The sequence below is a fragment of the Megalops cyprinoides genome, chromosome 3 (assembly GCF_013368585.1).
Source record: "Megalops cyprinoides isolate fMegCyp1 chromosome 3, fMegCyp1.pri, whole genome shotgun sequence".
Lineage (NCBI taxonomy): Eukaryota > Metazoa > Chordata > Actinopteri > Elopiformes > Megalopidae > Megalops > Megalops cyprinoides.
Genome location: NC_050585.1, coordinates 8,970,243 through 8,991,440, shown reverse-complemented (window position 1 = coordinate 8,991,440; position 21,198 = coordinate 8,970,243). Strand labels below are relative to the sequence as shown.

Genomic DNA, 21,198 nt, shown 5'->3' with positions numbered 1-21,198 from the left:
TTAAATTCAACAGCACACCCGTTCTAAACTCAGGTAAATTCAACACCATGCCCATCCTACACTCCGTTTAAGTCACCGTCCTGGATACAGTTCAGGTGCTGGGCTCCTTAAACCACCAGCTGAATGTTTAACCGGGAGAAGAGCTAGTGGGGGAGCCTCCGCCAGACTGTGTGCGCGGTTATCGACGGCGTGTTGAGCCCGCCGCATTCACGCCTTTCCCCAAAACCAGATCGTTTGCGGCAGATATTTTATCAAAATAGTGACGGCTCTGAACCCGCCGGCCCTTGGCACGCCGCCGTGCTCGCGCCACATGTCCCACTTCTTATGGATTAACAAAGCATGTGACGGGGAGGGGAAAAAAGCATCAAGAGAGAAAAAACAACAATTTCAGCTACAAATTCCTCACAAAATATGACAAAATACTCCCTAAAAGGAACCGCTCCGAGCCTCACAGGGGTATTCTGACAGAGCTGTGTTTTTTATTTATTTTTTTCTTCTTTCCTCTTAATTAAGGGCAGAGAGGCCCCCCCTACCCCCACCCCCCTCTCACGTTCGCATTCCAGAAGCGGGGCCTGTAGCGCCGGTTCAGCTGTGTCAGCCGTCACCTCTGTCTCCCATGAGCCCACAGCTGTCTGCCCCCCCCCCCCGAGACCGCACCACGGTGCCCTTCCATCTCCCAGCAGCTGGAACCCCCCCCCCCCCGCGTAGAGAGACGCAGATGAGGACGGACATGTTCGCGTTACGAAAGATTCCCGGGACAAAAAAAAGTGGAACAGCTATTTGCACAGTGAACGCGTTCCTTTATTGAATTTTTTCTTTTGGTATTGATCGCTCGCTAATTGCCTCGGCTGTTTGGAGGTGTTTCCACTATCGACGCACTGCATGCATCCCGGGATTTTCAAATAGGCTCCAATCAAGGTAAGGGTTCCGCACAGTATTATTAAAAGCACACGATGAAATAAACCTATAATAACAGAGGCACATGCGGGTCGCCCTCATCAGTGACTGGGCCGGAGAGGAACCTTCCTCACGCTTTTGTGGAACGGCCCCCTGTTGAAGGCCGGGGGCCCCAGCGCTCTGCATTAATGTGAGAGAGCAAATCCCCGCAAAGGGTTAAACACGATTCCGAAAGCGTGCCCCCCACCCCCTCCCACCCCCCGCCACGTTGTAACGTTTCCGTGACGCTGTGGGAATTAAAAGGGTTTCCCGTTTAGCGTGGCAAAGGTTATCGAAGCCGTTCGAAGCCGGGCTGGCAGCGGACTTATCAAACACGGGCTCGCGTGCGCAAACACGGGCGCTGCGAGCGAGCAAAGTTATTTCACGAGCCAGCTGAGGGGGCCTATCTTTCACGTCGGGGGAATAACACTGGCAGTGCAAATATCTGCGAAAAAAATCACCAGGATAAGGTTCTGAACCTCCCCGCTTTATTTGTTTAAATAAAAGGCAGCAAACTACACTTTAAGAGATGTGACCCACAATGCATTATCTCATATCAGCAGTCTCAGTTCTTTACCCTGGGAATGAAAATGACTGGGGATAATAAATATTTCAAATGCAGTCGCATAGTGGAAAGCGCGCGCTGGGGAGAGAAGAAACCAGCGTTGTCGTTTCCTAATGGGCCTGTTGTGCGTTCTCTCTATGTGCCAGTAATCTCTCTCTGACTGAGAAAAACTGCCTCTAAATTTAGCATCAGATTTATCAAGCTGTAGGGTGAGCTGGAGCAAACAAGCGAGGGGAGGAGGGGTGGAGTGGGGTGAGGGGGGGGGGGCATTGTCAGCGAGGGGCTGTCCGTCATGAGTCACGTTCAGACGGAATAAAAATGATGCGCCGGCCTGCGTATAGTGTGACACGGCGCGACCTGGCCGACGCTACTCTTACAAGAGCCTGCCTCGCAGCGAGGTAGGCAGGAGAGGAGATGAAAAATTCAAATAAAAAAAAAAGAGGGTGGTGGGAGGGGGGGGGGGCGCTTGGAGGAAACGGGCGTTTGGGGATAAGGCGGAAAAAGCCCAGCAGCCACCGGGGCAGTTAAGTGTTCTGGCTCTCTGAAGGAGCGCGGTGTGGCACAGGGCCGCCGTGGGCCGAAGGACGGTCGCCGGGCGATGGGGACGTGCGCCGTGGGTCAGGGCTCATCGACAAGAGACAAATTTGGGCCTTCGCGGGCGGGCGAGGCCCTCAGCCTACAAAGCGCCGGAGGCCGAAGAACATGGACAGGGTGCTCACCTGAAGGGGACTTTCTCACTTGTTATAAAACCGGTGTTTCTTCTCTTCCTCTCTCTGAACTGAGTGCTGCGCGTTTAATTTTTCATGCCGTGTGAACGCTCCCAAAAGAACTCCGCTTCCCTCAGAATTTCGCTCAGAGTGAAGATATTTCAGGTAATGCTATTCCAGCATGAGGTACGGCAAAGAAACAGGCGCGTGGCTTTTAATATTCAATTCTGCAGATGAAGGCATAAAAAGAGAGAGGGGACATCGGACGTTCTGAGAAAGCCAGGCCTGGGCAGCTGCGGCAAAATTGGTGACTAAGCCATAATACTCCTAAAAAGTGGGCATGACTCTCGGGAAAGACGAGGCAGGCTTATTGCCTGAGCACAAGACAAGACAGAAGAAGACAGCCCCCATGAGAGGATAGACCCCATTCACCTCCTTAAAAATCACTGACCATAAATACATGATGCAGGGGGAGAGATATGCAACAGAGTCCTGCTTATATAGCCTGAATAACAAGACATAAGCAGCCTGTTAACAAGAATACAATAAATACGTGTGGGAATGCCTACAGTCTAAACACCCACCGGTAAAGTCAACAGTGTGTGGATCAGAATATGCAGCTTTCATTAGTACCTATGAGCTGTTCTTGCTAAGCTGTATGCCCAATGACAACACCAGCTTTACAAAGGCCACACTGAAGCAGAAGAGAATTTTTTTACCACAAATTTCAAATGTATTACACAGAATTTATGAGCCCTCCAAATTATTCTAATCACACTTCAAATCAGGCATATTCTCTTGAGCTGCACTTGCATTGAACGCAAATTCTGCAGCTCACATAGCATGAAAAAACAATTATGGAATTATAATGCACCAAAACACTTATGCAATCTTTTGACCTTTTAGAAATCAGTTGTAATTTCACTTTCTGTTTTTCTGTAGATGTCTGAGTGAAGTCGCCTGTCATGTTGCGTGCCGGCGAAAGGATCGGCGTCCGCTAACAAACACAAACAGAGCCGGGATTGTTTTTCATCCCCCTGCACCCCCAACACCCCAAGAGTTCGCTTCAAAGTGACGGGAGATCCACTCCTTTATGGAGGCCCGAGGAGTCCTGAGGGGCCACCGTGAAACAGAGGTGGGGCCCAAAGGAGTGGGAGGAGGGGGGCGGGCCCGCTAACCTTGACTCGCAGGGACACGGCAGAGCGTCCCGGGCCCCACCATGTGACACGGCAACGCCGGCGTCAAAGAGCGCTCGGCGGACACATTGCGCGAGTTCTCATTCGGGGGAACTGTCTGTTCTCACGAGGTGCAAGGCTGGCAGACATCCACTCCCGGAGAAGCCTAAAAGAGGAACCGGAGGATGCTGCGATCCGGGGGCTTGTCGCTGCATAATAACCTGTCTGAATGTTGACTGTTTTTTTTTTTTGAAATCTGACAGCAGATCCTCGAGACCGGGTGGCAGCGAGGTAATGTAGCAGACTGTTTACATACCGGGGAAAACCCGGGGATGTCAGATGCTATTTAGTCAGGGCTCGCAATTCAAGGTCAATCCTGAAGGTCACAGCGGCAAGATCGCGCTACTCCTGCGTAAAAAGAGAGCGGCAGAGTATTTACACACGGCGTGCTCCCACGACGATACATTATTCATCAGCCGTTTATGTAATTGGGAAACTACACGTAAAGACAATGACATGAAGGAGGAGAGCTGCTCCACATGTCCTGAGGTGGGATTTGAGCAAGAGTGAATCTCTCTGAAGAACTTAAATCAGCTCTGGAGACAAGTGTACCAGAAAATTGATAATGACTTTGGGCACAGCTGTGCCTAGTCACCAGGTGTGACAAACAACGTGCAAAAATGATCATGACAAAAGTAAAATGAGGACGGAAACTGACAAATCTGTTCTGAGCGCAGGGGTGTCGAAAACGCACAGGCTGACGCTTCGCTTCGAGGGAAAGGGCCCGTCCAAAAAACCCACTCCCGCCTGTCGCCTGACACCGGGACGGAGACCGGCGCAGGGGTCGGGGGCGAGGGGGCCAGCTCGCCGGGGGGCACCTGCCGGAATGCAACGCGCTAAGCGGGTCTCGTGCCTCAGAGCAGCGTCTTGGCCTTGAAATTCCACAGACTTCCCCCTGCAACCCAACCCCCCCTCCCCCAACTCTGACCCTGGAACTAATCACCTCCATTCCATTTCCCACAATGCCACATGCCCCTGCCTCTGGCCTCCTCTGTCCCTGCAGCTCCGAGTCTGAATTTCCAGTGCATCTTTATGCATTAGGCTGGTAAACAACGCCGGGCCGGCCACTCAATATACGGCGAGGAGAGCATCAAAGCCCCTATCTGCGGAATCAAAGGGAGAGTGTATAGACCTGTGTATTTTGATGCTCTTTTTGAAGATGCAGACTAGGTGAATTGAGTGAAGGTTGGGGGGGCTGGGGGGTGGGGAGGAGGACTGCAGCGCACCTCACCGGCGCTGGGAGCTCTGTCAAAGGCTTTGTTAGCGGCTGTGTGGAGAGGGGACCTTGCTTTCCGTCCTTCCGGCCCGGTCACCTCATTAATGTCACTCAACATCAGTTTTTTCTCCTCCCCCCCCTCATTCCTAGGCCAGCTCTGGCACTCCTCCGCTCCCTTAGGCTGCCTGCACTGATAACACAAAGCCCGGCATCCTCCAAATCACACTCGTGATAAAAGGCGAAAAGCCTGCAACACGCATAACAAAACAAACCAAAAAAGAAAAAAAAGAAAGAGAGCTTAGCGAGTCAGTGCAGACGGATCCAGACACACAGACAACGGAGGTACTCGAGAGGAGCACGTGCGTGAGTGAGATCATCGAACGAACTACCCTCTCCAGCTCGGGCTGGCTTCGTGCGTTCGGCTTCATCTGCTCGGAGCCGCTGTGAACAACAATGCTGAGCTCGGAGATCTGCTGGAGGTTTAAAAATCAATCAGACGTGCACAATGAGACCTTTGTGAACAAACTCACAAGCCCTGAGCAGTCCTGAAACAAAAAAAAAAAAAAAAAAGCCAAGGAGAATTGGAGCCAAGGAGAATTGCGCAAAATGCTTATCGCTGTGTCACCTGCACAATCAAATTAATTTATATTTTCCAACTGTCCCTTCCAACTCTTTCCCTTGGTGGAAAACTATTTGGGGGATATTGAAGATCCCTGGCTGTGATTATCTATACACAGGAAACTCATAGGATCCTCAAAAACATCAGAATTAACCCGTTCCGAGCTGCGACGACCAATTTGCCGAGCCGTTCTGTGCGGCCCCTGTAGAACACTGCCTGAATTTGGAGCCTGGAACACAGTGGCAGTTCACTGGGTCCTTAATTGGTGCTTGAGAGCTGAGCTGTGGAGCCAGAGTTAGAGCGGGGCTCCCGGGCTGAGGCCTCTCTCCTGGCGGGACCAGCGCTCTCCCCACGGAGAGGGGGAGTGCTCAGCACTTCACACCGCGTCACCTTTAGACTTCATTAAAAAACTTGGCCCGGAGTTTTTGCACTAAGCAAAGAGCCTCCCTTCAGCTCCGACACCATGGGACTCCAGCAGCTTTTCCCCGGCTTAGAACATTGTGTTCACGACAGTTCCGCAAAAGTAAGAGGTGGCACCAGCTGGGGGAGGGGGGAGGGGGCAAGAGGGGTAGTCAAAAAGAAAAAAAAAAAAAAATTGAGCCGAGGAGCACGCCGAAACACAGCCTGACCGCAGCCGGCCTGCTCGCTCGGGCTAACAGGTTATCAGTATCGCCGAGGAGAACCCTTTTTATTCCATGCGCTGAACCTTTTTTCCAATTTCTTCTGGAGAAATTAAAATGCCGGAGCCGTGGCAAGTTTAATTTGACTTCACAGAAAATGATTCTCTGCGCCTCAAGGGGAAAAAAATAAGCAAATCTTAGTAGTGTATATGAATTCTCAGCAGAACACATTAGGCTACTCATTTAAGTACTCATAAGCACTAATTTAAAAATGCAGCACGAAAAAAACAAATACCTTTCCTTTTTTTTTTTTTGTGCCAACCGGACCCCCACTAACAGTGCAGGAAGCCCTTTGGTGTCTCCTTGGCTGCAGAGCTGCACCGCTGTTGCTGCGAGGGAGCTGCAGAGGCGCAGGAGTTAACAGAACGAGCCGTCCCCTCGGAAATCGCCCGTGGGTCCCTCTCGTCTCAATAACAGGCCCGCAGAACTCATCTCCTGCCGAAGCGAGCCTCGGTCCCACCGGCAATTAAAATCGTGTCGGGACACGCCGGGGCCTGTGGCGGAGCGGCAATGGCGAGGACGGTGACAGCGAAGGCACAGAAACGCACTGCGGGGGGTGAGCATCGCCCCACTCGAAAAAGAGTGACCAAATTGGTTCCCTCTAACTTTCCAGCTCCCCTCACACAGATGAAGGCACCCAGTTACAGCATGGAAGAGAAAGGAAAATCTGGGCACTCCTCTTCTCACCAGCGCACCTCAAAATTTCTCGCGACCGAGGCAGCATAATGCAAGTTAGACAGCGTAACATCATGTACTTGTAACTCCTCCGAGACATGATAGGGACATAGCTACATGTTTGCACCATCACTAAGGATCACTGCACTGGTGTTGTCTATGCAACAATCAGCCAGTCCCACTCAGTTAACTGCATGGGGATCAACAGGGCGTTTCTAAGTGTGAGGGTGCGTACCTCCAATCTCCACCCGGAACACACTGCAAACTAATGTAAGTGGACTACAGACAATCCCCTCCCCTCAGAGTCTGAGAGAAGTGCTAGGGCACGGTCAACTTTAAAAGATTCTGGGGCGTCTGGCCAACAGCACAACCTGAAATGGATTCCTCTGGGAGAGATTCAACAAGGACAGCAACACTTGAGAGAGAAGCGTAACAATGCTAACGAGGCCCAACGTTAAACATAACGGACCTTCTAAACGACATCAACAGACCCGGAATGCTTATTAAGGGCCTGTTACTAACTTCACATGAAGGGGAAGCCAATGCCATGCTAATCTATGCGCCTCAATCCTATTGCTCCGAGATCCTTTGAAATCCACATTCTCTGTGTAATACTAAAACAAATAAAGCACTTTTCTTCCCTAATGAGCTTGCCCTTGAGATCGTTATGCTAAAAGGACTCAAGATGCAGTTTATCCCACGGATTCTTTTACCATGTCCCAGGCCCATTTCAAAACCATGCAGCAGAGATTGTAGACAGATACTTCGAAAATACCGTTATTTTAAAACACCTGTTTAACCAGCTTTCATTTTTCGTATCTTGGTGCACTTCAGAAAAAATTACCCTCTTCCTGAAAAACTACACGTTTAGGAAACGAAAGAGCATAAGCCACTTCAAAGTCTACGAGAAGAGAGACATTTTTCATTTTAAATGCATCAAGGGTTCTGAAAGCTTTTTTCACATGGGACAAGAAGGGGGAAGAGAAGAGGTTAAAGCTAATCAGTGGGAAAAAAAGAAAGCTGTTCCACATCTCTGGTAGTTTCTCAACCATATGCCGATACCCTTAAGACACCATGTGCTCTGGCTTTGCAAGGTTTCACTGCCAATTCCCCATCTGAAACCTGAACCGCTCAGAAACAATACCGCCCTCTGTGCCATTAGCAAGGACAAAAAAATCCATTATCCAGGAAAAAATGTCATGGTGCCGAGGAGCTCGACACTGGCCGATGGTGCTTCTCGTCATTTACCAGCACGCCGGACAGTCAGTCCAAGACCAGAATCACATGGGAAGGTCCAAGGACTGAGACAAAGGCAGCCTTTGCCTGAGATCAAAACCAATAATTAGGCAGCAGACTAGCTGCGAGGGGGAGACACAATTACAACTCGAGTGCAGGTGGATCGACGCTGCATGTGCACAAGACAAAAAGCCTACAGGCATTTTTGTTTCCGAGCCCAAGATGAATATGTTTATAAGACCAGAAAGACTGCGACTGCAAATTCACAGCTATAAGGCAGCGACCGAGGCCAGGTTCTCGTCGCGTCACAGCCGCCTGCAAAAGGCAGAACCCTGCCACCTGGAGAGAACGCGTCACCATCGAAGAAACAGACCTTAGATTCAACAAAGACTCAATTATGTCAACACGTGAACTCCAGCTTCTTCAGCAGCCAGCCATCCTTTTCCTGTAAACATTAACTTTAGCTTCTTCATTATCCACTGACACGCTCCTGCCAACATTCAGCTACTCAAAGCAAAGCTTCCTCCTACTCTTGACACCAACACCTGTTATTCTACCGTTTTACACTGAGCGCTTCTTACACATTAGAGACAAAACAATGCACAGGAAGAGAAGCTAAAACAAAGAGGAGCGCTGTCTATGAAGTCGCTATAAATTGGTGTTGTTTCTACTTACCTTGGGTTGAGCGCGTCGGGGGAAGGCAACTTTAGGATCAATCTGTGCAAACAAGAAAAAAAATGACGGGAAAAGGGGGTGGGAGAAAGGGAAGAGGGAAGTAAAGTTAAAAAAAAAGATGCAATGCCTCTACATTTCAACTCTTTCACAAATACAGAGAAAGGAACAGATTTCATTTTAAAGCAACCAAAAAAATAATGTTTGTCAGACAGTGAAAGCCATGCCTTTAAACCACACTTACTCTCTGACGGGATTCGCGCCTTTCAGGTTGCTGAAAATGATTCAAAACGGCACAAAAAAATTGGTTCTTGTTGGGTTTGTGCTTGAGATAACCCCTGACGGTTCCACAATAACCAGGAAGAGAGCATCTCATCAACCTGTTTTCCTTCTTTGGTTTATCGTCTCATTAATTATACTTTTCCTCTGTTTAACTTGCACTCAAGCGTGCTTCGGAAGCCTTATCAATCTCATATTCAGATTGAAGAGAAACTATTTCATGCACCAATGTCATGCCACTCCTTCCTCAATTTAAAAAGGCTTTCAAGAACTTTCAAATGATCTCGACAAAGCTGGCTTGTTCGGGGGGAAAAAAAGCGAAATTTTCAAAACCGTGCTCTTGCAGAAAATAACTTTCTCATGTTCAACCGGTAAGAAAATGCATATTATTTACATTGCTACCCATTTCTCTTTTTCCCCTCAATAACACTCTCTGCCTCGAGGGTGGATTTAATTTGCTAGAGCGTCGTCATACACACAAGCTAGCTCTCAGAGGAGCATCTTCCTGTCAGACATGAAAACAATGCAAGCTTTTCCCCCTCTAACGATCTGCAACAGGTTGACCTTGCTAAGCTTGAAGTCGCCATCAGACCAAGTTAGACTACCTTCCCCCAGGATAACGATGTACACTTTACTCTGATTTACATCGGAGAGAAGCTGTTTGCTCAAAAAGCAAGGCAATGTGCGCTGATCAATGCTTTCAAAAGCAATCACAGCACTTATCACTTGTAATGAAAAAAGTCACTTTGCTTATTAATAGCCAGAATGACAACTCCGGGCTTTTGTGTATAACTTCTTTTCTTATCCTCCTAAATCAGGTAAATTAGAGAAAAACAAACAAAAAAAAAAAACAAAGTAAATTCAGCAAAACTAAAATTCAATAACACCTGAGTGCACAAACCCTCCACGTAATGTATTCCATGTTAGGGTTCACTTTAGCAATTAGCCTTCTGCATTAAAAATTCAACCTCATTTACTTTGTGGAACCGGACCTACCCATGCACAGAGAAGACTTTATGCTTTGAATATTCAAGTAATCACTGTGTCTGTTTGCATGTGTTTTTTTCCCTTTTCACAGCTTGCTGCTACTGTATGCTTATTAGAGGTGCAACCATTACATGCTGCTCTTTTCACTACACATTGAACAAACATGGTTTTGTCATGAGGTCTCACAATGCATGCATCCTTTGGTAATTAGTAAAAAGAGGACAAAAAAAATAAAGCATTTCAAGTACATTTCATTTAAAAATGAATCACATGGGTGGTAATCTGTTTTTCTGCAAACATCTTTTAATATACCGCTGTGTGCAAAAAAAGGGTTGCATAATACTTTTGTGCTGGTGTCTGTCCAACAACGTTATTAGAATTCAGAACTCTCCAGCCTTAGCCAGAAAATGGAAACAATCTCCAAAGAGGTGGAAACAATTAACATAGTAAGTAAGCCGAATCAAAATTAGAAATGGCAACTAAGTGAGTATTTATATTTACGTTATGGTATAATGTGACATGACAGGCAGGTCTGAACAGGATGAGAGATTACCCATTTTAGAGTACCTCCTCAATCAAATGCATACTTAAATTGACAAGAAAAGGAAAATGAGCTATGGATAATGGACACTAGAATGAAAATAATAATGTTTGTTATAGCTGCCCTAACCACTTCCGTCAAGCCCTTGCTTTGACACTTGAGATGTTGAGGACTAATAACACAAAAAAAAACATAAAAATTCAGAATATAGGCCTATAACTGATGTCATTTCCAAGCCCTAATGGCAACCTAAAAATCGCTCTGAGATGAAACAGGCTCGTGTTAAATACATAAATAATCAAGGCAGCTCAAGATTCTACCAAATCCTTCTCATTTTTAACTCCTTTTATCTTGTGCAACAGTCTTTCACAGCAATGTCTCACAAGGCCTCCCCAACGTGCAATTCTGCAAGATCAGGGCAGAAGGCGTTCGCTTACATCCTCATTGCGCTGCTTCCAACAGGATTTCATACATTATTGCCGCTTCTGGGGTGAATTCTCTCAACAGACTTTTTTTTCGCTGCGCAGAATGTTAAACTTACGAGTTTAAAGTAACAAGAGTGCTTTAAAAAGTGTTTCTCCTTTTGCCGTTGTTGTGGTTTACAGCCACGTCAATTTCTCTTTTTAGAAAGCAGTCAATTACTGCATTCCTCTGTGCATCCGCTATCTGACGAGAAACACCGATCTGAGTCCAACAACCTTTCAAATGATGTATGCGTAAACCGCGCATCATGAAAACCGTTAAAAAAGACAGGTCTTTAAACGCATCCGGAGTATCGCTCCATGTGCTAACACAAAAGATAAGGGGGAGCTTCCAATCATACTAATCCCTGTTGTGTAGCAATATCACAGAGCAGCAGGCTTTGGCAAATGAAATGTCCTCACACGTGTGTTTGCCCACCACATGCTCTTTTTTTGAGCCTTGTATGTATTGATTCAAAAACAAAGATTGTTGATTTGTACGCAGATCTCATTATTCACCTTCCACCATTATTTGGAGACCTTCGCAAAGACAGAAACTTGTAGGTTGCTTCTTTAGGCACGTGGCTTGCCTCTCCTATTGTCTATTTACTTTCCAGTGTTGATTTGGAGATTCCCAGTGCTTAGCATGAAGAGCCAATTTGCTCCTTTGTGGCAAAATTACACTCGCGCTGTATTCTTCTAGTTGCCGTTTAGCTTTGATGAAACTTGAACAAACAAGCCATGATGAGAGTAAATCACAGCTGGCGTTACTTATCTTAATATAAAGAATCAGGTGGAACACAGCCCCTGAGCTCCACACTTTCTGCTCCTCTTTATTTCTACGCCTACAAAACATGTAATTTATTTTTAACTGTGTCCACAAAATCTGGAGTAGGCAAAATGGACAAAATAAATATGTTTTATAGTCCTGTTCATTCTAAAGTAAAAAAAAAACAACATTTTAATGATTTAGGAATGTTTCTGAAATGGCGTGCGAATGGTTTTTCAGGGTTTTTTTTTTTTAATTCATTTGAAAAATATATGCATGAGGGTTTTTTTTTCTTCCCCTGCTAAATAACCACTATATTCCTGCTCACGAATGACTCTCAAGCCCCTCTTTTAGCAGGATTCTGTGCTCAGCAAGCTGGGCATTCAAGGCACATTTGGCAATTAGCTTTGCGAGTTTGAATGCTATCTGCTCTTTCTCTGGGCTGAGGTAGGGTTTTTTTTTTTTTTTTCTTTTTGCATTAACATCTTTTCCTACACCCAGGGCATGACTGACTCCAGGGAAAAAAGGCCATTAGCAGATTATTACACAAGAATACAGAGAATGGGATGTTGTGGCATGCTTACCCTCCTAAGTGGGACAAAACAGACAAAGACAGCTGCCAATGCTTCTCGGAATTTGGAAGATGGAAAGATGAAAATAATAAAGGTAAATCAGCAGAAACAATGTGACATTGTTTTATACATAAAAAGAAAAATTATACAGAAATGCTTTAATAAGACAAAGTGCTCTGTCATAGTGATCAAAATGAATTAAGCGACAGCACTTCAAGCATGCACTGCCCTTAGAGTGTATGTTTCAGTGAAAGTTTCTGAGCAGCACTGTCATTTTCTAATTTAGTCCAAACTCTGTTTAATACACAACACACTATGTTTTAACCTGTGGGCGGGGGGGGGGGGGGGGGGGGTCGAGCAGATGTCTGACTGTCAACAAACAATCCGATGTCGACTCCCACGTTTCTCCGAGCGGTCTGACAAGGAGGATAAATAAACCTCCGCGCTGGCCGGCCTGCGCGAGCAAGTGGCTCCGGCCCTGTGCAGCTTCTGAGCTGCTGCGGCCTGTCATTAATTACCCCGCTGCTCAGCTCGCTGGAGCTCACCTGACCGCCCCGTTCAAGGCGGCGTGATTCACGGACACGGACATCACGGACATCACGGAGCTCCACCGCAGCAGAGCGGCACGGGAGCCACGCTGCGTTTCTAGGCCATCTACAGCACCTCGGTACGACCTCACGCCCGATTCCTTAGATGGAGCATCAGAAATTTAAGAAGCACTGTTAAGACTTCAGCCCTCCCAGGGACTGCTAAGGGTGTGTGTGGAGATCCTGCAGCGTCCAAAGAAAACAGACGAGCGATATTACCCGGTTCCTTTTAAAGGGAGCGGGGGTTTAGGTTTCAGACGGTTTCCCAGGGTGCACTGGGGTGTCAGAGAGGGGCTTGTGAGAGACCACAATCAGACAGAGTCAGACAACAGTCAACAAAATTCTCCTGTCCCCCGGGTGGCCGAGGGCACTGTTACTGGCTCTGGCCCTGTAAGCGCACGGACGAACCGCACTCTCGTTATCATCCGTGACGCATCAGAAATAACCGAACAGCGATTCGCTTATGCCCGAGCACCACTTCCATGGGGGGTGTTATGCTTCGGTTCCAGCCGTTCAATCACATGGATTAAACAAAGAGCATGACATCACACTCCTCGATCCGGGGGGGGGGGGGGGGGGGGGTTTCACCGTGCCGTTACTCTGCACTGTGACCACACCTCCACCGCTTTTATCAACAGCTTCCGCTCACTAAGCGAGAGGAATAACATCATAAATAGGTCAGATTTTAAAACAAGCGGGGGGGGGGGCTCAATCAGAAATGTTATGAATATTTCAAAATTTCACCGTCTGTGAGGCTGCTGTGGTCAGGTGGCAGACCACTCTGCTCACCACCCCAGTGGCACACGAGGGTTAACACAATAATGCACAAACCTCAGTTCAGACAGCTTAGAATCAAACTACAGCGGGAGACAAGAGAGTGTTTTTGCCAAAAATTTCCATTCAGCTTCTAATCAAAACTAAAAATCCAAATAACAATACAGATCTGCTTAAAACAGCAAGCACCACAGAAATACATTAAGTTTTCCTTTTTACACTGAGTTACCTTTAATGGTGTTCTTGATTCTAAATTGCTATTTATATTTTAGAAAAATGAGAAGCTGCCCCGTTCTTTAAAGCACTTTACTCATCTCCTTTTTTATTATACATCTTTTTTCTTATGTAAAGAATATCTTTATGCATTCACAAATGCCTTAACCATGACAGAAATATGTCAGTAGAGCAGCGTTAAAGGTTACTAATGACAAAATAATAAAGATATCAGCTGTATCACAACAGAGTCTGACAGTGCTACTGAAATTGATTTTCAAAATCCCAAAAGCGTAATACAGTTCAATAAAACACATCTGTTTTTTGACTTTTTGGCCAGTTTGCAAGCAGCTGTTGAAGTCTAACAGTTGTCTATATTATTTTGAAAAGGAAAAATAACAGTTTTATGCTTTTAATCTGCAGTGATACTGAGGCTAAGCTGACTATAATTATTGATCTTGCAGCATTACAGTACTTGTACAGAACTGCCACTGTGCTGAGCCACCCAATGTCTTATTTACTCGTATGAATTTTGCACTACACTACGCTTCCTGTAGATGTACTTTTACAGAGCCGCCTGTACGGAGCTTACAAACACACAACCACAACCACCACCACCAATACCACCCACTTCCTATGCAACAAAATTCTCTTGAGGAACCACTGTACAGCTGCTTGGTTTCCATGTCAATACCCAACTGCTGTGCCACCTGCACTGTTCGTTCAGAGGAAATCACAGAACGGAATTCTGACAAGCCCAGTGACATCGACTCGGTAACAGACAGAGCTCCAAAGAAAATGAATACAGATCCCTGAAAGCGCTTCAAACGCGCCCGACCCTTCAATGCAAAACAGCAGCTCCTAAACCACTGCAGACGTAATGCACACTCGCACTAACAAATGCACTTAACATGTGCTGGTGAGATTAGACTGCAGCTCCAACAACCAAAAACCTCTGAAACGACTTGCTGGCAATTAACTGCCTTTAACAGTGGGGAAATGCTAGCATAAAGCTACACTGATCCAAACATATGATGGGGAATATAATGTGCCATATTACCACTACCACAAAGGAAGACCGCCAACCTGAACCTTCCAAACAGCCACTCGCATGTTTGCTGCCATCTGGAACTTTCAAAACATTCTTTCATTTACAACAAGTTTGACAGCCACTCTCCTGTGTCTTGCCAGGCTGAATCCAATCAGTTCAGCACAGCCATGCAACAAGTCACCGCTGCTTTCAGCCTTACCTACTCCGTAATTGTGTGCTGCCTACTGAAGTACAATATGCTTGTCTTTCCAAATATATCTGAAGATTTGTTTCCACGTCTCAGGTTTTGACTTTCAGAAGGGGGGGAGAGACGAAACATGTATTTTTCAGGAGGCATTATTCCAGTTAGAGCAGAATATTCTAGACTTGGACTTCACCACCCACTGAGCAAAAAAAAAAAGAGGGGGGGGGGGGGTGAATGTGAGGAAAATGCGATTTTATCTCCACATAGAGACAACTCTTCAAATCTTTCATGGCTGCATATTCAATTTGAGCTTTCAGCAAATTGTAATATTTTGAACATAACAGTGAATATGTAAGCTAACAGGGATATCTGTGCTAGGTTACAGGTTTCTCTGCTTATGAGAAAAAGGTGTGAGTAGGTGTTTGTGGAGGAGGAAGAGGGTGAATAACTAATAAAATCACAGACAGGATGATTAAAACTTGCAAGACGCCGATATTGCAGTACGATTTTTGCACTAAAACGATATTCTCTAAGGTGATGAAACAGTTTTCAACAAGTGTGCCATGCATCCAAATACAGGAGATCCCTTTATGCTCCATCGCTGCAAATAATATGATCAATCAAGCCGCATTCTGTCTGGCACTGTGTGCACACTATAGTGCTGTTGTATGCTGATCATTTAGTGCCATTTCATTTCTGACGCTCAGTCAGCCTGTTGTCGTTCTGCACCTATGTTCTTGCTGCTCCTGTGATACGCCTTGAACATAACCTGACATGACGTCTGTGTAAATCACTCAGGATAACAGCTTCTGGCAAATAAGTGTAAATATGAAACTTTGCACCTCAAACATTAAGAAAATGTCATCTAATTAAAGCTGAAAAAAATGGTTTAGCAGGAGATGCATTTTGTGCAATGAAAGAGTTCCAAACTTTTTCAGAAAAGCCACTTTAATCCTACATATGTTCATCTGTTAGGCACTGCATAATTACAAGTAGAAAAAGAACTCAACGTTTGTGCGTTTGCCAATTTCCCTCAACATTCATTAAATCATATTTACTAACAACTCAACATACGCAATTATGAAATTTAGTTCATATTTAGAAAATGTAATGTCATTTTATATTATCTCTTAAATATGTAAAAAATAGGTCCATTATAGTATTCATGAGGAGAAATTTCGAGTCAGTATTCTTGCCATTTATCATATAGTCTGTCAAAGGCTAAAAGATGAGAGTAAACAGCATAATTAAATCGAATTCATTTGCGACTTATTGATTTCTGAAGAGAATATGTGGTTGGGTTTGCATTTGAATCCATTCAGTTTGGGAGCTTGCACTATACAAGTGAACATGCCACAAGCTCACAGAAATACATTTTCACGATTACATATCTTTATAAATGTCATGTAGTCTAAAATAATGAAAAATTTGTACAAGCAAGGCATTTTGCCCTTTCATAAAAGGGGGCGTGTGGGGTAGGGAGGTGGGTGTGGGAGAGTCCATGCTGATGCTTGATTGGTGGGCCAAAAAAAAAAAAAAAAACCAGAGAGAAATTCACAGACGTTGAAACGCTGCTCGACTCCACACAGCAGAATGGTGCTTAATTGGAAAAGAGTGCTGGTGGATATCATCCAATGAAAGGGTCAACAAGCATTTTGGAGCTCTCTACATATAATAGCCAAATTTAAGAATGAGTGTGTCTATTTAAATTGCATTTCATTCGTAATAAATTGCACTGGCACAACTGGTCAATTTACAGTTTATTCTATTCATACAATATTTCTATGTTTTCTTACTAAATCACAATTCATGTTTGTTCTAAAATGCATTACGATTCTTAGAAGCAATGTATTATGCATATATAGATCTTTGCGTTACAATTGCATGTCAGGAGTACGCAATGTTAACTTTATCAATAAACAATTCAACAGATAAATTAACATTTCACAAGGTTTTCTGTTTCAGTGAGATAGACCAGAACACGTTTTACAGGAAAAAAAAATAATCCGTTGCCGTTACATTATAAATAACAGAAAATTAAACTTAATGCTCATAGTTTCGATAATGTATTTGAGTGAGTCGATGTTCTTAAATGAGACAGCTTATCGTCGTAAAAAAGTTGGCAAATAGGAGGGATGCAGCAAGAACACGTATTTGATTAAACTGCAATTTTAATTTTGAAAGCACAACTCGTGAAAAGAATGGAACATGTTAATTTGGTCCTTTAAGAACATCTTAATCACACGTAAATACCACAGCAAAAGCCATCAATAAAACACCAACATACCGTCTTGGAGTCTAATTCGTGGTGTGGTTGAGCTAAGACTTTATCTACACTGGCAGCATCTGCAAACGTAACGAACCCAAATCCTCTGGAAAAAAACACAGAAATATAATTTAGACAGCGGATCCATGAGGTTCAGAATAACCACAATGACAATATAGGAACAATTACAAGCACAAAATTAGAAAGCGTACAAAAAGAGACTACACGGCAACAAACGGATAATGTATAATGTCCCAATTTAACACTTCTAAATTTATCGGTAACAACCATTTACTTTTAAATACAAACAAAATCTAGGGGCATCAAGGTCTAAAGCATTAATAATTAAGAAATACAATTCCGTCCGTTAAGGAAAAACAGACTGCCTTTGAGGGTTGAAAACAACCCGAACGTTACTGTGTAGTCCCAAGTCAATGTCAAACTGCATTAGCTAGCCTGCTAGCTTTTCAAAGCTAGCTCGCTAATTTTAGTGTCTGTAAAACACAACGTCAAACAAGGATATCTGCTAGGCAGCGAGACATTTTCCGCATGAGCACACGTGCAATATTTGAAAATAAAAGACAAAAGTACAACAAAACACTATAAACAATTTTACCTGGAACGCTTCGTAGTGGGATCTCTCATCACCATACATTCTCTGATTTCCCCGAATTTACTAAAATAATCTCTAAGGCTGTCTGTGAACAAACAAGAGGGAAATGTTTGGTTACTGTTCATATAAAAGAGTCCAGTAACTGTTGTTCGTGTGCTTTAAAAGCAACCCGCGATGCACATAGGGGTCGAATAGAGGACTTCAAACGATTGGAAATCAAAATAACCTTGCGCGCACACAGAGGTACACACAACATATCCCACATACAGTACGGAACACACACACCATATCGCAACTAGCCCGAGCGGACTAGATCAGCCCCAAAACAACCAAAAACAAAGCGACAAATTTGAGTAGAAGATTAATTCTCTCACCTGGTGAGGTTTGCCAGCTGAGGCCACCGATAAACATTTTACTGTAAGGAAAAAACACAGCAGAAGTGAGTCCAGATGTCAGATCGGCCATTTTGACGTGTAACTACTTACAAAAAGCGAGCTAAACGGAGGCTGAGCAGCAAGAGAGCTGTTAGCTTGCTCGGCTAGCTGGAGCTATCTTGAAAAGGGGGGGGAGGCCCCACTTGATAATATAATCAAACAAAGCAAAGGTGTAGCATGCTAGCGAACTGCATCCGGAAGGCAAGACAGACGGTTGTGCGCTGGTATAGCTGAAAGCAAGTGAATGTTTTCCTCGTCTCACACAGGACAAATTAGTACAAAAATAAAAGTGCAATTATAATTTATTATCTTACCCCGGGTCGTGTTGCGAATCATTTGGGCTTCCAGATGTGGCTTGGCTCCCGTCTCCCTCCATAGCTAACCCAACTATAGCCAGTAACTAACAAACACACACAGACACTGCAAAAGCTAGGCGAAGCCCCGCTAAGAGAATATTACTGAGCCGGGAATGCAATCGTCACACGTGGGATCAGCTCAGCCTTGCTCCCTCCCCTCCCTTGACCCACGTGGGGCGGAGCAGGGGCTCGTCACCTAACCAATCCCATTGACGTCATTGGAGATAACCCGCCCATGAAAAGTTAGAACCACGCCCTCTATCGGCCACAGTGGTGCTCAGAGAAAACTGGTGTAACGCAAAATACTCATAACCATGCATTTACTGGACGTTTATAACGCTGAGTGACCAGTAATTTTAAGATTACTTCTCACATCAAACTCAAACATACAATTACTGAAATTAATAGCGGACACTTTATGGATGTATTTGTATGTCTTGCTGCAGCAAATCAGATGAGTGTCAGCTTCCCAAATGTGTTTTCTCAGCATTAACAGCTTTGTCACTGGCTTCCTAACAGAATATTTCCAGCCCTGTTGTTATAAAATATTTTTGATGATATAGACATACTAAAATAATAAATATCAAATGAACCTTTTACAAGGTAAGACAAAAAGTTAACATATTGTTATGTGTCATGTAAGAGTTTGTCTTGATAAAACGGATGGCCTGATAGTTTTTGTGTGTTTTTTCATTGTCCTAACAATGATATGTTTGATCCCCACATACAGGTATATAAGTTCACTTGCCAGTAGCAGAAGAGTTCATGGGGGTTTCACTCCTGTATCCTCCCCACAGACCCCACTCCAGTGGTTCTCAAAGGACACCTCTTTAAAGGTGTCATCATAACATTTATCAGAAACTCACATTGCACCAGGGGCAGATTACTGGGCAGATTGTCACTCTTTCAGACCATTATTTTGTTATTGCACATCCTGTTAAAATGCTGCCTTACTGCCTTATCCACCCTCGATCCACTGTGCTCCCTACAACACGCACTGCCCTCTCAGCTCCATAAGAAGGATAGTAACATGGAGATACAAGAGTGCTTTAAAGTAACAATACAGTAATCTACAACAGAACATAGTCAGACTTGTTAATGTGATTATTTCATTATTGCAGTGTGTGTTCCAAACTGCTTTGGGAATATATAATATATAATCTGAGCAGCATACTTTGAAGCTGTTTCAAAAATGGGCCTTCAGTAGTTCATTATAAAAAAAAAAACATTAAATAGGATTTGTTTGTGTCAGTGTTACTCCATACCACCATTCCTTTTCAGGAAGTAAGAGCTGTGTTTGCCTTGGGTCCCTTTTTCTTCTGTCAGATCAGGTAATTTCCTTGAACATCTGCAAAGATATGCATCTTGGAATGGAACAGAAATTATTCTTGGAAAGTTTCCTCCACGGTCATTTGACTCCATAATAATTTCACCTTAAAGGCCATGCTGTCCCAAAACATTTCAGAGACAAACAATGCGATACGTTCAGTGGATCATTTTATTTTTGCCATCATTTCAATCCTTTTCTTGGGCTGGATCCAAACATACTATTGGTTGTGCTGTGCAAACTGTGTTTTGACTGAATGCAGTTTAAACAGAAGCAAACTATAAAACATGGCAAAGTCATACAGATGCAAATGAATAAGGACACAGTACCACACAGAAGAAGTTAAATGTGAACATTCTAAAAAGTTACAGTGTTTTCAAAACTCACATGAAAGAGTCACATGATTTGAAAATATAAAAATAGTAGCATATATGGTTCATGATTAAATTTGTGAAAAAACAAGAAAGTCAAAAGGGGCCAAGCTAATGGCAAGAACACTTATGACATACCATGAATTTAGCATAGTCAAGGCACATTCACAGTGGAGACATTTCATAGACAAAGCAAAGACATAACAAGGACACAAAAAGGGCATATCCAGCTTGCTAAATAATGTTTTAGAGACACTGTGCAAACATTTCTACAATGTTGTAAAAATGTTTTGTCTCCATCTGATTTGGAAATATTCTCGGTAACTACACATACTTAAAATGCTTATACATATAATTATGAAAACATAAATGTTTTTAAAACTTTCTGAAAAATATATTCATGTGTTCATGGTTTCAGTGTTTCATGGGAAATCATCTAAATTGTACTGTAATGTTTGGACATAAAATTTCAAATGTTTGAAGTACCTTGATAAAATATTCAGTGTTCTTGTAATCTTGTTGTCTTAGACCTTAACACTTTCTGGTTTGAACAATATACAATTAACATAAGTGAGATAAAATGTTATACTTTTTATGCATACATTGCACTTTACCATACACATGTGAATAATATTATCTTGTGTCTATTTCTTCTTAATTTATCAGACACGCAAACGGAAAGTAATGTTTAATTTGTGACTGACATTTTTAAGAATAAAGGATATGCTTGACTGAGTTTATTTGGAGAATGCACCACCACTCAAAACAGACAACAGACAAAGCATGCCATTGGCTTGTTTGAGCTTAGGTACAGTATATTGACATTCTTCCTTCTTTTTCAGAGTCACTGATATGATTGACAGTGAGGAAAT

General features: G+C 44.0%; 1 protein-coding gene across 4 annotated transcripts in view; it reads right to left on the bottom strand.

Moving 5' to 3' along the window:
• Positions 1–18,754, bottom strand: part of LOC118774870 (RNA-binding protein Musashi homolog 2) — a 204,228-nt gene extending 185,474 nt beyond the window's left edge. For all 4 annotated transcript variants that reach the window (XM_036524427.1, XM_036524429.1, XM_036524430.1 and 1 more), the window contains exons 1-5: positions 18,587–18,754; positions 18,213–18,253; positions 17,842–17,923; positions 17,247–17,331; positions 8,545–8,586 (exon numbers count right to left, since the gene is read on the bottom strand). In XM_036524427.1, coding sequence (XP_036380320.1) covers positions 8,545–8,586; positions 17,247–17,331; positions 17,842–17,923; positions 18,213–18,253; positions 18,587–18,648 — 312 coding nt within the window. In that variant the 5' untranslated portion in view covers positions 18,649–18,754. The remainder of the gene's footprint in view (positions 1–8,544; positions 8,587–17,246; positions 17,332–17,841; positions 17,924–18,212; positions 18,254–18,586) is intronic.
• Positions 18,755–21,198: the final 2,444 nt, after the last annotated feature.